Source organism: Phascolarctos cinereus, unplaced genomic scaffold (assembly GCF_003287225.1).
Source record: "Phascolarctos cinereus isolate Bilbo 61053 unplaced genomic scaffold, phaCin_HiC Scaffold_7;HRSCAF=346, whole genome shotgun sequence".
Taxonomy (NCBI): Eukaryota; Metazoa; Chordata; class Mammalia; order Diprotodontia; family Phascolarctidae; genus Phascolarctos; species Phascolarctos cinereus.
The window spans coordinates 70,946,835-70,962,771 of NW_027556180.1; the positions used below are offsets into that span (position 1 = coordinate 70,946,835).

Genomic DNA, 15,937 nt, shown 5'->3' on the forward strand with positions numbered 1-15,937 from the left:
TTCATATCATCAAACATCTTTGAGGCTGAGGCAGGGTCCTAGGCATGAGGCATCTTTGTATAGCAATTCTTTGTGGTCTAAGATTACAATCTTTTTTTCTTCCTATTCTTATGTCGTTCTCTGTAGTTTTGGTTCAGACTCGAGGGGGTAACTCCAATGGTGCCCTGTGTCACTTCCCATTCTTGTACAACAACCGTAACTACACTGACTGTACCTCCGAGGGACGGCGAGATAACATGAAGTGGTGTGGCACCACTATCAACTATGATGCTGATCAGAAGTTTGGGTTCTGTCCTATGGCTGGTAAGATGAAGTCCTCATCTTAGAAACTGGTTGTGGGTATGGTGTCCACCCTTAATACCTACATCACTGAGATGCTGAGAGGTCCACATGAGATATACTATGAAAACTTTGAAGCACTGTATTAATGAAGCCCCTTTATTATTACTATATGTGTGTATAAATACATGTCTGGTCATTTTTATTTTATATAACTTTTAAGGTATGACTAAAGGTTTTTTCATAGAACTGGGTAAATAAGTAAGAATATTTAGAAATAAAAATTGAGAAGTAGGATTTTTGTATTTTTTTTCTGTAAAGGGACCTTTGAATATTTTGCACGTCTAGAATAATGTAACCATAATTACAGTCGCATACACACTCTATCTGCTTTATCGTGTTGAAGATGTAGCAATCACTTTGTCCTATATTAGTGTTCCAAATCTCAGTTTTAATAGCAAATTGGAAGAGGAAAGTTTAATTGGCATGAAGGAAGCAAGGGGCCTAGTACATGTATTGGAGCCCTTCAGTACGGTCCTAATGCATTAGAATATATTTCCTTTCTACTTTGTAGGGCTCATAGCTTGAAGTCTCAGTATATGAACTACAAGAATGAATACAAAAATTGTATGTCATTTGGTATGCATTCATTGAAAGAAGAAAGCTAATTCTATTCGACTCCAATCTAACACTTAGGTACCAAAAAATTGCCAGTCATGAGTTCTGTTGGATGTGGAAGCCGTGAATCATCCTATAAAAGTTCCCCTTATGCTTGAATTCATTAGATTAGAACTAATTAATACAGAAGAAACAATGCTATATCAGTATTCTCAACACATGCGCTACTAGCAGTTGAGAAGGTCTGTACATCTCCGTTATCTTTTTGCTTTCCCCTAGTCTTAACCCTAATTGGATTCTGTACCAGGTCATTCACAGGCTTATAGTTCCAAGGTAGAAATCCCACTTAGCCTAACCTTTGTCTATACTTAGAAAGGTAGATGAGGCTTTTGTACTACTTGTCTGTTCCATGTTATCCACAAGAGATAATTAACCTCTTTTATTTCTAATATAAAAGTTCTTATTTTTAGATTACAGTCTTTCTCAGATTGTCATTCATTTTTTACCAACTAGCCCATGAAGAGATCTGCACCACCAATGAAGGGGTCATGTATCGCATTGGAGATCAGTGGGACAAACAGCACGACATGGGCCACATGATGAGATGCACGTGTGTAGGAAATGGTCGTGGGGAATGGACCTGTGTGGCGTACTCACAGCTCAGAGGTATGCTCTGTTATATTGAAATGCCATTCATCTAGTCCATGGTGCTGGGGGAACCGAATGGGGCAGACAGCCAATGACATAGCTGGCTCAGCGATTCTGGGATACCCTGGTGTGTGAGCACTTGGACAGAGCCAGAAAATGACTTCAAAGGGCAGAACACAGACATTTGATCACCCTCCTGCTAGTTTTTTACCACTGGAGTCACGCCTAGAAAAGGGGTAGAGTTACTGTAAAGGCTAAAAGAGAAGGAAAAAACAAAAGGCTATGCTGTCGCCATGAGTGCATTGATGAAGATTCAGTTTCAGACAGATAAATGGAAAGGAATATAGATGAGGAATCTCTTGCTTAGAAAAACAGCTCTAGCTTTTTAGTGCTTTGGAAAAAAAATTTTAAATTTGTTTCTTTTTAGTGCTTTGAGGCAGAGGACCAGTATTGTGCCCCCTAGTTCACTGTTTCTGTTGTTTTTATACACGTCCACCTAGCAAAAAGGGCTTTGGCCTGAGCACTGTCTTTCCTCTCTATACCCTTTTGTATTAGTATGTACCTGATGGTATTAACGTTGGACCTTGTAATTTCCAGAGCCAGGCCTAGAACTCAAGGATTCTGACTCTATACGACAAGCTCCTTCTAGTACATCATGTACTCTTTAGAATAGAGGCACTCTCATACTCTTTTTTTAATCTGGTCTCTTTTACTATCACATCATTGTGGAAGAGAATTAAAGGAAACAGTGAAATGGAAGAGATTTTTTTTCCCAGAAAATAGGTATTGTATTTGTGAAAGAGTAAATTTTCACAAAATAACACACTTTATTTCCTGCTTCTCACATATATATGTTATTTTAACTCTTAATTCCCTACATCTACATGGTTCTGAGGAAAACAAAATAAGTATATTACACAGGAGTGTTTTTGTTTCTTTGTTTTGTTTTTCCCAAAAAGTGGTCACTGTTTACATGTTCATCACAAAACAGTAAAAAAACACCATGTAGGTTGGGGACCTAAATAAGAGGGAGGAATTATTTACTCTAAGAAAGAGTAACTTTATTGTTCCCTTGTGAAAACTTTATTTTTAATAATATCCTTCTTGTTACAGACCTATAATTTCATCATTGTAGGGAATTCATGGTATAAACTTTATTATTATTTTAATGATAGTCTTCCTATCCAGACCTATGATTTCATCAGTAGATGGAAGTTCCAATGTGACATTGGAACAGTGGAAGTTCCAAAATCGGACACGGATTAGCAAATAATCCAAAAATTTCTTAGGAGCACTGAGGTTAAGTGACTTAATCAGGATCGCACAACTAGGAGGTGTCAGTGGAGGGACTTGAACTCAGTACACCTGACTCCAATGATGCCATGCTGGCTCCAGACCAAATCCTTTCTGATATTTCCTCAACAGATCAATGTATCGTCGATGGCATCACCTATAATGTGAATGATACATTCCACAAGCGTCACGAAGAAGGTCACATGCTGAATTGCACATGTTTTGGCCAGGGCCGTGGAAGATGGAAATGTGACCCTATTGGTAAGTTAAATTCAAAATTTGAATGTGTAATGCAGTATGTTTAAGGTTTAACATTGGTCTTTGGTCTTAGAAAACATTATGGGCAAATACATGTAGTGCTGATTCTATTACCTCTTCATATTTTAGACCAATGCCAGGATTCAGAAACCCGTACATTCTACCAGATTGGAGATTCATGGGAGAAATATGTTCATGCTGTCAGATATCAGTGCTACTGTTATGGCCGGGGCATTGGAGAGTGGCATTGCCAACCTTTGCAGGCCTATCCAGGTAAGACTCATTAGTGATAGCATTATTACAAATGTCAGTCTGTGCGAGTAAAAGAAAATTACCTATCCTGTAATATATTTTTATAGATTGAGAGTCTGAAGGGACCTCAGAGGTCATGTAGTATAATCTACCCATTTTACATTTGTGGAAACTGAGGCCCAGAGAAGTTGCTGTCTTTCCTAGGGTTATAGAGGTAGTAAATAGAAGATTTGAATCCAGAAACTCTTATTCCAAAGCCAACACTTCTGCTACCATATCAATGTCACTCAGACTTTGAATGAACTTCTTAGTCTTAAAATCATAAAATAAGGTTAGAGCTATAACGAACCCTTTCATTTTAGAGATCAGGAAACTGAGCTGCCCAAGAGGTTCAGTGACTTAACCCAAAGTCACATAGTAACTATGGGCCCTCTGACTTTATATTCAATGCTCCTTCCACAAGACCATACGGTTCCTTGTTACTTTACAAAATAACTAATTATCAACCAGCACGATTCCAGAGTGATTTTCCCCTGATAGCTAAGGTTATTGAAAGCTACAAAAATGTATCTCTGTATAGTTTAGGTTTTAGCCATGTAGAAAATTCCATTTGAATCAATCATTTCTGTTGTATTTTAAAACAGAATCTTTACTACTGTAGAGTTATACAGTCAGATTCCACAAACTAACATTTCTCAGAAGTAAAGGGTTCAGATATCATACCAGTCAATAGGGACAATTTTCTAAATAGGTTAATTACAATTAAATATAAAGCGGGCAGTCTATAACAGCTCACATTTCTGATTTCAGTTCCTACCTAATTCTCCTCGGAGAGACGAATATTTTTCAGTTTGACCTGATGAAAACTGGGTCAAAGTACCCATGATCAGTCAGTATTTGAGTAACCTGGGCAGTTTCATCTGCCCTCAAATGATTTACTAGAGCTAGTTCGGTCTTTATGGGGAGAGAGAGAGACAGAAGACACAACCAACCTTCTTAGGCCGATTTCTCTGAGCTTTCCTTTGCTCTTTAGTGGTTAATACAGAATTATAATAAAGCCTCATGAATTATGGTATCAAACCAAAATTTCTCATTCCCATTTAAATTCACTTTGATGTTAATATAGTGGAATTTGGGCAAGAGTATTTTTTGAGGATCTGATGCTGGGCAAACAGTCAGGAAATTTTGGAGGAGGTGAAATGCATGAAGAAAAGGAGATTAAAGTAATTAAAACCTTCCATAATGATGAATTGAGTGTGCTATAAAATATGAAGGAGGCAATGTAGAATTGAATCAGAGGAGCTGTATGCTACTCTCAGCTTTGGCTGTGTGACCTTTGAATAAATTGCTTCATTTTCTTTATGTGGAAAATGATGGGTTAGATGGAATAACTTCTAAAATCTCTTCAAGCTCTGAAATTCAATGACTTCATTTTTTTTTTAAAGAATTCAACAAGTATTCATTAAGCACAACTTTATGGAAAGCATTGTGATTCTAAATAGTGACCACGTGGCATTGCCACATACAATGTGAGACAAGGAGATCCTCTCCTTTCCTGGGCTCCCAAGTACTTCAGAGACTGTTAAATTTATGCTTTATAAGGCATGGCATGGGATAATGCCAGTCTTAACTTACTTCTCTCCAGGGAACTACTTTAATCATAACAACAGATAAGTAATTTGGATAATTGAGGGTCTATTCTCTCCTTAATTTGCTAAATATAAAATCTGACAGAGATTTCCTATGACTTTCTACAGACTAGTGATTCGTCTCATAATATTTCTTTGAGTCTAAATATAAAGGTGATGTGGCTTTGGAAAATATAGTCTTTTATCATGGTGAAGACAGTAAATACCCAAATATGCTCATACATCTTTGAAAGTATATATGCCATGAAAAGATTATTGAATTTGGTAGGACTTAGGTTAAAATTTCAACTCTGGTACTGACTGTTTGTCTTGGTCGAGTCATTTAACCCTCTCTGAACCTTAATTTGCTCATCTATAAAATAAAAACGGTAGGCTAGGTGATCTCCAAGATCCCTTTTCAATCTCCAATCCTTTTTTTGCAGAATAATCTCTTAGATTGCTAGAATTATAAAGTACATTATAGGTCATAGATTCATGTTATCATAGATTTAAAGTTCGATGAGACCTCAGGGATCAGGCAGAGCAACCCTCTCTATCCCCTTTTATAGATAGTGACCAGAGACATTAAGTAACTTACCAAAGATCGCTTCCAAATCCATCATTTTACAGTTGGGGAAACTGAGGCTCAGGGCTATAAGGTGATTGACCTAAGGTCACACAGCAAGGTAGTGAGAGAGCCATGATAAGGATCCAGATCTCTCAAATTCTAGCAGTGCTCTTGCCTCTATACCTTGCTAGACCTCAGAAGAAAGTTGTATTTGTTTATTTTACTATTAGCAGTATAGTCCTACAGTCTATTGCAATGGTTTTCGAAAACCATCAGAGTTCGGGAAAATGTACTTTTCCTCATAGTTGCCTGTAGGTTTCCATAGAGTGAACTGAAAATGGTGAAGACATGGCACCTAAATGAGGAAGACCCATTAAAATGACATTTCTCCGTTCTAGAAGATGACAGCAAGCATCTTATGGACCATAAAAGACAGAGACATGGGCAGCAAGTTGCCTTTTGCCCTACCTGTGTGGCTGAGTACATGTGCACATAGGTATTCAGTTTATCTCCCTATTCTAAGGTAACCCAGTATATCAAGCCGGGTTGGGCATAATAGGAAAAAAGATAGATGAATGGATGGATTGACAGATGGAAGAACACAGACAGACTGAGAGAGATAGGTAGATGGAGAAATGAGATGGATAAATTAAGTAGCTATTATATGTAGGGTTCTGTAATAGGTGCAGAGATCAATGACACAGATCATGACCCCAGGGAGCTTCCATTCTTCACAGAAAGTTCCTGTTAGGGTTGTAGAAGAAATAGAATAGCAAACAAAGCACAAATTCCTGTAACAAATTATCTCTGAGCTTGCTCTGTTTGAAGAATTCTGTTTGGCCCTCTGTGTGAACAAAGCAAAGATAAGGGACATTTGGTGTGTAAATAAGCAAGTAGGAAAACATAGAGTTCAGCAAATTAAAGAGGGAGATTTTGTAACGGGAGAAAAAAAAACCTGGGTAGAAAACTCATGAATGTTTAACTTCTCCTGGGTTACCTCTGTGGGTTTTTATTTGAACAGTTTGTAAAAATGTACAAATTTCTCATATCTTAATAGTTTTGCTGATCAGGACCTAGAAGGTCAGTAGAGTCCATGAAAGGTTTGGTTTTTTTTTTAAAAAATATGGCTTATAATGGAGAGATTTCACTAATTAAAAACATCCAGCCATTTAGCAGAATGCAAGTAACAGCTAGGTAACAGCAAAGGCAAGATGGTTACATCAATAGACTGGCATTCATCCTTTAACACCTTGTGGGTACTGCTTCCATTGAGATAGTTTGCAACTTTAGTAAATGGTTTTCATGAAGTGATGTGACCGCAAGAAATAAATCATCCCTTGGTGGCCACCCTTCTGGTTGTGAGCCTGTCTGAGCATACCTGGGCTGGTCCTCACATGATAGCTACGTAAGTGTGACATTGGGTTTACAGTAGGAGAGTGCCTAGCTGCTCAGACTTACTAAAGCTTGCACTCATGGCACAATCTGGAAGACTTTCAAAGCCATCTCCATGCCATGATGGCAGTCAGAAAAGGAGGTTAATGGAGGTAGTTGATAAGTAATTTGGATAATTGAGGGGCTATTCCCTCCTTAATTTGGTAGGTGTAAAATCTGACTTAAACACAGATTTCCTATGTCTTTCTACAGATTTTAAAGGTATAGCACTTGACCTTAAGGTCCATTTGCCCATATAATTGAGAATAAAATAAAATCCAGGCCAAGGTCTGAGGTAGGGAGAGCACCAAAATCTTGGGGTGGCTGCAGTTCTGATCCCTCACTTTTGAGTGGGTATGAATCCTTTGAGGACCCTCCATCCTTTTCTAATTAAATCCAATACAGCAAAAGCATACTATGTGTAGAAAACAACGCTATGTGCTAGGGATACAAAAATAAGACAAGCCAACAAACAAAAAATAACCCAGACTTTAAGGTGCTTACATTCTCCAGGTGACATAAAATGTGTAAACACATAGGTACATACATGATTATTTGAAGAGGGAGAGATTGGGAAAAACTGGGACAATCAAGAAAGGCTTCCTGTAGGAGGTGATACAAGAGGTGATTCTTCAAGGATGCCAGGGAATAAATTTGAGAAGGTTGAGTATTCCAGGACAGCCTGTACAAAGACACAGAGGTGAGATATGGAATACTCAGTTTAGGAAACAGGTAAACCAGTTTGGCTGAAGCTGCATCAGGGAGAATAAAATGAAATAACCTTGGGAAGGTGGTGCAGTACATAGGGTACCGGCCCTGGAATCAGGAACACCTAAGTTCAAATCTGACCTCAGGTATTTGTGACCCTGGGCAAGTCACTTAACCCCTATTGCCTCAAAAAACAAAAAAAGCTTTAAATGCTAAATTATGGGGCTGGTTTTTCAATCCTGGAGGAAATAAAGAGCCACTGGAGATTCTGGAGTAGGAGAATGGCATAGTCAGACTTGTGTTCTAAGAAAATTATTCAGGGGAAGTATTAAAAAGGAGAAAGACTAGAAGCCAGGAGTCTAAACTCTAAACCTACCTTTTGATCCTCTTTCTCCTTTCATTTGCTTTTCTTTTTTTGGCGATTGGGGTTAAGTGACTTGCCCAGGGTCACATAGCTAATAAGTGCTGAGGCCAGATTTGAACTCAGGTCCTTCTTACTCCAAGACCAGAGCTCTAGCCACTGTACCACCTAGCTGCCCTTCAGTTGCTTTTCTTGCCTTCCTTACCAAAGCCTGAATTTGGCTGTAGTAGCTGGGTCAAGCTTGACTGAGGGTGAGGAAGCAGAAGGGGAAATAACACTGGGGGAAAACATTCTGGTTATTTTTCTTTTCCCTTTTTAAATCCCAAAGCAAATACACATGGCAGTCATGCCAACTATTTGATTCATAGTTGGAAGAGAAAGTCGGTTGTACTGAATTTCAGTGGCAAGAAGGGGACCAGAAATCCACTAATAGTATTTCAAATTCTTAGCATTTAAACAACGTGAGTGCCAAACACAAGTAATGTGTTGGCGTGCTGTGTTTGATTCCAGATATCAATGATGTTAATGTAATATAAAAACATTCCTAGCCCTCTCAAATGCTCACACCTTTACAATTCTACATGAAATGTCTGTTCTTCCTAGTGTTTTTAGATACATTCCTTCCTTCATTCAACAAGCATGTATGAAGTTTCAACTTCCTTCCTTAAGTAATGGGCCATGTCTGATAAACCTGCTTCTTGGACCAGAAAGCAAACTGAATTCCTGCTTAGGGTTCTTTGCCTGGTGTCCCTTAGGGCCTCTTCTTGGCTCCACTGATAAGTTCCAAATGACTTAAGAAATCATCTAGCTATACTATGATACTATGGTACTATGTACCTCTTACACTGGGAAACTGAGGATTTTACTGCCCCAGTTTTGGTAGCTGGATGATTAGGACGTGTGTGAATATTATGAAAATACAGATGAGAGAACTAAAGCTTTTGGTTTTCAACCAGCTCGGAATTCTTTCCAGATTGGGGGGTGGATTTGTTTTTGTGGATTTCTGAGTCCATACAGGTCTGCAAGTTGTATGTTTGTTCTGACAGAGAATTAAAGGAAACTTTGGGTATAAAAAGACCATAACAGCTAAAATAATAATTAAGGTTGAAAATGAAGACTCACTTTTTTGGTGTTTTCAGAAAACTTAGACCTGTCATTAAGCCAGTGAAGTTTCTTCATTAAACATCCATACTTCTGTATTTGACTAAGGGGAAAAAACCTTCTGGAAAAGGTTAACAGATTAGGGTTTTTCAGTTTTGTCTTAATGAGTTTTAGATTCACTAAAGCTGGAACATGAACTATGCAGTATTCTGATATGTAAGCATGTATGTTCCAGATGGTCCTTTTCTCCATTTAGAGATGTAAGCACTCTAAAAAATTGACTTATCCTCCCTAAATTTCGGATTTCTTCAAATGGGATCCGTACTGTTTTTCTCATTTGTTTTACTAGCCATGTCTAATAAGACTTAGAGGCTGTCCCATTTGCCATATATTTTACAGTTTGAATTGGAGAGTTATAATTGCTTTCTGGACTGGGGAAGTGAGGGACAAGTCTCGATACTTTCACTATTTGAACAGTGAATTAGTGCAATCTGAGGATGTGTTTTTTTAGGAAAAAAAATGAGATCTGGCCTTCTTCCAATGTGAACTGTAGACTGGTTATAAGTTTTAGAAGTGGGGCTAGGTCCTTCATTCTCACCCTATTCTTCTTGTCCAAGATTCTACCATATTCCAAAATATGTTTATGTGTAATTTATACTTTTGGGGCATAGTTTGTGCTAGAATGTCTTAATAATGTTTCAGCATTTTCTCACAAACTTTTTTCATGGCATATTTGGCTAAACAACTACATATCTATAGAATTAAAACAGAGTAATAACATTATAGGGAATAATAATTAGCAAATTAGTAGACTTATTATGGCTATATTTTTCATGCTAAGAGTAATCCTTTGCTGGCTAAAGTGAGACTGCCTTGATTTCAAGGCTTAATATTTTTAAAAGTATTTACTGAACTACTTTAAAATAGAAAACACTGAAAATTCAAACAAAAGCACACATACACACATCACTTACTTAGAGGCAATAATTCAGTGCAACTCATAAAAGCTTGCTGTCTAGTCTTTAACTAGAGTATACTTTAAGACATTTGTGATTTCATTAATGTGAATACTCCCTTCACTGAGGCAACTCACAGCACCTTCCATACCTCACCAGACAATTTCATGAATTGAAAAAACTCAGAAAACTGCCTGGAGGCCAAACTCCTGGTGATGAGCCTCTTCAGATTTAGGTAGGCTGGTGCTTAGGTGAAATGATGCTCACAATCCATTATTCAGTCCATACTTGTAGTCTTTTCTGGCTTGGTAGAGGCTTCTAGAGCTTGCATTCTGCTGTTATAATCTTTAAGAACCAGAGTCACCTCTGTCGATTGATGAGATATCAAAGGAGAACTTTAGTGGAGAAATCATGGCATACCTATTGACTATTAAGTTTGAGGGCATGAATTCTGAATTAAAATGCCAAATATTCATTTTTCAGGTGCAACTGGTCCAGTCCAAGTAATCATCACTGAAAGCCCCAGTCAGCCCAACTCTCATCCTATCCAGTGGAATGCACCCGAGCCATCTCACATTTCCAAGTACATTCTCAGATGGAAGGCTGTAAGTACCATAACCAGGAACCTGGGACCACATTTATCTGGCACCAATGAACCATTTAAGAGTTTGTACTATCATCAAGGCATTTAGTGGCTTAATGGTGGAATATTTACTATATTAATTTTAATGTGTTCTAGTTACTTTAGCTATTGAGCCAATCAACTTTGCTTGACCATTCATGATCCACTTGATTACTTAGCTATCAACCCATCAATGGACAATCAGATTAACATGAAAATTGAGGATTCTAGACTGGTAGCTTTTTCTCTATTTGTGGCATTTCATGGAATTGGGCAAGATTTTTTGAATGGACTTAGTAGTAGTTATGCTAAGAGAAAGAGAGACAGAGAGAATCACCTCTTCCTTAGTATAAACAGAAGGGTAAGACTTTTCATAGATTCATAGAATTTAGAGCTAGCAAGACTTTTAAGACATTGACCCAAACCCTTCATTTTATAGAAAATGAAACTGAGGCTCATTGATGTTAACTAATTTGCCCAAATTTATGCATCTTGCTTGTGGCAGAAGTGAACGTAATTGTCCTAATGTCCACTGGACTTTCAACTATATTTTTTTCATCCTGAAATCTCATGTATCAATAAAAATAAAAAGAGGGTGTGTCATAATCAGATCATCGTTTATTTAGGTAATTAGTTGGCCAACAAGGATTTATTAAGCACTTACCATGTGCCAGGTACTGTGCAAAGTGCTAAAGGTGTAAAGAAAGATGAAAAATATGATCCCTCATTCAAAGAGCTCATGTTTTAATGGGGGAGCTTACAAGCAAAAAAAAAAAGTACATTCCAAAAAATATACATTGTAAATGGAAAATACTCTTAAAGAGAAGGTCCTAGCAGAGAGGTGGAGTTGGGGTTGGGGTAGAAGGAGATTGAGAAAGGCCACATTTAAAAGCTTGAGATTCTTATCTAAACTTTTGACTATCTCCATATGAAGATGTGTGGAGTGGAGAAGAGAAACAATTGTGACTTGTTCTGATGATGGAGAAAAAGGTAACAACAGTTGGTTTTGTAAAGAATAGGTAGACATAGTGGGGGAATAAAGAAAGTTCACTGAAAGTCAACTCTGGGCTCTATATCTCTTAGTAATGCCCTAATTACTATACCATCCAAGGGCTGTGTTTCCTTTTCAAAACTCTAAGCCAGTAGGTAGGCAGTCATAGAGGCCAAAGCTATTGTCCTTGTTTTCAGTTCCAACATCCTAAGACATTTAAATGACAACTTTTACCTTCTCCTCACATTACATTTAACCCTTTTAGGGAAATAAAATATAAAATAGAATTTTAGAGAAATAAAAGGACTTGTTGGAGACATACCTTTTCTTCACTTATCCAAACATCTCAGTGTCAATAGCCTCTTGGAATTTGGAATTTGAAAGAACTTTGAAGATCATAGAACATTAGAGCCAGAAGGAACCTTAGAAATTATCTAGCTCCAACCTTTTCATTACGTACATGAGGAAATTGAATTTTGGCATGTGATTAAGTAATGAAAGAGTGGGTACTGGAGTCCAGGTTTCCTATGCCACCACATCATCCTCTGGAGTAATTTGTTGTTGTTTTCAGATATTGTTAAGTTTTTAAAGCTTCCTTTAACCACTTATTGTTTCGTTTCTTTGTGGTGCCATTTCTGGATGTTTTAGTCTATTTATTCCACATTTGGAATTTTGACTGTGACAGTTTCTCAGACATTAAAACCCTGGTTGAATTAAATAGGTATAAAAGTGAGCAACTTCTAGAGCATTTTTTAAAATTGGAAGGCTTTTCAAGAGCTACAATTTTAATAACTTTGAAACAGATCTTGGATGACAAAGAAAAGGTGAACATTTCTCCCCTTGAACCAACTGGTAGCTCATTTTTCAGTCTTTTCTCCCTATACTTACTCACCAGCAAAGACACACCATTGATGGGAGAGATCTTGGAATTTAAAGTACAACATTGATGGGAGAGGTGTTCAAATTTAAGGTGATGGAAGTTACACTATAGAAATGCCTGGTTTAAACTATGTTTTTGCTTTTGAAAATGCGAGCTAAACTTTAAGATTGAAGAAGGCTGTGATTATTTCCATTTATTCAACTAATTTGGACATGTGAATATTTGAGGTATTTAGGTACCGGCTGATTTGGTCAGAGTTCTTCAGCTATTGGGCATTTCTAACAATTTTTTGGCCTGCCAAGGCTGGTCTAGTTACACATATTCAAATGTCCTCCTGTTTTAAGTAAGATTGGTTCCACACTCCACATCTATCTCCTGGCTCTGATTTGTGTGGTCAATACCACATGAATGAAGCTGGGCAGGATATGGACGTGTAAACAGCATCAAAGGATTGAATAAACAGGAATCGCTTACTTTCTTCTATAGACATGTCCAAAGTCGGCTAACCACTTCTCACTGGGACTATTCATTCCCTTTGAACTAGTTCAAATGAACCTGATTCATGATGACCCCAGAAGCAGGTCTCATAAAGACAACTGCTCTTCTAGGCTAGGTAGACCCTCTATTTCTGCACCCCTTTCCCCTTCAAAGCAAAAGAACTGCTTTGGGTCTTGCCAACTTAAAAGAAAATAAATTGGAATATTTTGGTCACTTTAATCTCAAAATAAAAGATTTCTGTTTTAGTAGTGTTGATATCAAGCATGAGATAAAATTAGTCAAGTCAAAACAGACATATTAAGTTTATTAACAGTATTATATTATAATAGTATCATATCAACAGTCATATTAAGTTTCTGAATTAAAATAAATAGCCTAACAAAAATGAAAGTACCCTCATTGCAGTTGTCCACCCCCTGTTCCTGACCTAAGGATCATTTTGGTAATAATCTTCACAAAAGGGGATGGGCCTGATGCTTTTCATTAGAGATTTTGGAATATATTTCATGATTTTATCCCTGTATACTTGCACGTCTTCAGTTGGTTAATCAACAACCATTTATTAAGCTCCTATCATGTGGTAGGCACTATGCTAGGTACTCAAGATTCAAAAACAAGAATAGAATTAATGAGAGGAAGGAAGGAAGGAAAGAAGGAAGGAAAGAAGGAAGGAAGAAGTAGGGAAGGAAGGAGAAAGGGAAGGCAGGATACATATTTATTAAATGCTTGCTATGTGTGAGACACTACAGATACGAAGACAAAAAGTGAGAGTCCTAAACTGGGACAAACGTAGGAAGGGTATATACTGGCAGCATTGGATGATGGTGGCTAGAAAGAGGCAAGGTGAATCTGGGTCTGGCCTAGATAAGAGAATCTCACCAATCAGAAACCCAGGACCACAAGGTGGGAGCTGGAGTGCCTTATTGAAGGAGGAGGCTAGAGCAAGGAAACATGGGATAAAGGTAACCACAGAAAGTGAAATTATTTTTGCCCTCAAGAAACTTACATTCTATCAGAGGCAACACCATGTCCATGAATGCTTAGGCTAAATATAAGGTACATTTTTAGGAGGAAGACCATTAGCAACTGGGAGAGATCAGGAAAGAAAATGTAGAAGGTGTCACCTTAGTAGAATTTTGAGGGAATCTAGAGATTCTAAATACTGTCTATAATTGCAAAACTTTTTTTGTCTTAAAGAAAAATTCTCCAGGTCGTTGGAAAGAGGCTACTATTCCTGGTCACTTAAATTCTTACACAATCAAAGGTCTACGGCCCGGTGTGATTTATGAGGGACAGCTTATCAGTATACAACAGTCTGGACACAAGGAAGTCACTCGCTTTGACTTCACTACCACCAGCACCAGCCCTGCTGTGTCCAGTAAGTTACTCTAGCCTATGTTACTTTGGCCCAAAGGTTGGGAAACCGACTCTCACCAAGATATTCTTCTCTTTCCTCCCCAAATTCCCCCAGAGATATTCTTCAGCATTGTTTTCCCTGGGGATGGAGAGGGAGGAAAAAATTCTGGGGCAACCAAAGATAGGTACTCTTTTATGCATAGCCTGTTTCCTCTCTGTGCTATCTAGCCAACACAGTCATAGGCGAGACAACGCCATTTTCTCCTCTTGTCGCGACTTCGGAATCTGTTACGGAAATTACAGCCAGCAGCTTTGTGGTCTCCTGGGTCTCAGCCTCTGACACCGTCTCTGGATTCCGGGTGGAGTATGAGCTGAGTGAGGAGGGTGATGAGCCACAATACCTTGGTGAGTTTGCTTTTGACTCATCCTATTACTTGGGGGTTTGGTCCCTAAAGGGCTTGGGAGAGGACATCGGTGTGACTTTGAAATTGTTGATAACATAGTCTGAATTGCTGTTTTGCTTACACAAATGAAGACATTGGCTTCTTCTCATAGTGACGCTGAGTTAATTCTGATACATGCGTGTATTTCCCTGGTCCTCCTTATGTTCAGTGACATTCATTTGCAAGAAGCCGAAGAACTCCTTTTTTGTCATTTTAGGGGACTTGTTCCCGCTTGATGAGCCATGGTGCACCCTATGCTTCTGATCTGTGGCTTTGAACGGTTTTGTTTTTTTTTTTTTGATCTGCAAACTATTTCAATACTTCCTTCCTTATCCCAAATGCCATTTTGCCTCATGCTTTTCTGAGTTCAATTTTTCGTTGACGAATCCACTTAATGCCCTTAGACAGACTGTGCTAACTGTTGTATATCTCTGAACTGATAAAAGGGGATCGTAGCATTGTAGACATCCATAGATACACCACACAGAGACTTGCCTGATCTTCACAAATATGATAATCACAATCATACAGAGAGAGACAGATGGACACACACGTATACACAGCATTTTCCCACTAAAAAATATCCTGGAAAGCCTTATCCCCAACCATGTCAGGAACCATTTCAGCATTACCATGGCACTTTGGGCCTCTCTAATTCATTGATTCATTTATTCTTTCAGTAGGATTTATTGAGTTAGTGCACACATGACATCTGGAGAATTCTTCTGGTTCCATGGACTAGTTTAAGAACTAGTGTCTAAACTACTGAGCTAAAAAACCCAACTGGAGAGTCAGTCATGACTTGGAAGAGGACTTTCTAGGGAAATGGGATGGTTATGGGATGAAATGAAATGGCAAAACATTCTAGAGCAATGATTCTTAACTTGGGGTCCATGAACGTGTTTTTTTTTAGTAACTTGATAACTATGTTTGTATCTAATTAGTTCTCTTTGTAATCCTACGTATTTTATTTTATGCATTCAAAAACATTCCTAGAGAAGGCTTCATCAGATAGCCAAAGGGTCTATGATACACACGTGTGCACA

The 15,937-nt window shown here is 38.1% G+C and overlaps 1 protein-coding gene across 12 annotated transcripts in view; it reads left to right on the top strand.

Moving 5' to 3' along the window:
* Positions 1-15,937, top strand: part of FN1 (fibronectin 1) — an 83,579-nt gene that overhangs the window by 16,748 nt on the left and 50,894 nt on the right. For all 12 annotated transcript variants that reach the window (XM_021002740.1, XM_021002735.2, XM_021002736.2 and 9 more), the window contains exons 9-15: positions 127-303; positions 1,411-1,563; positions 2,971-3,099; positions 3,226-3,369; positions 10,585-10,706; positions 14,290-14,470; positions 14,677-14,853. In XM_021002740.1, coding sequence (XP_020858399.1) covers positions 127-303; positions 1,411-1,563; positions 2,971-3,099; positions 3,226-3,369; positions 10,585-10,706; positions 14,290-14,470; positions 14,677-14,853 — 1,083 coding nt within the window. The remainder of the gene's footprint in view (positions 1-126; positions 304-1,410; positions 1,564-2,970; positions 3,100-3,225; positions 3,370-10,584; positions 10,707-14,289; positions 14,471-14,676; positions 14,854-15,937) is intronic.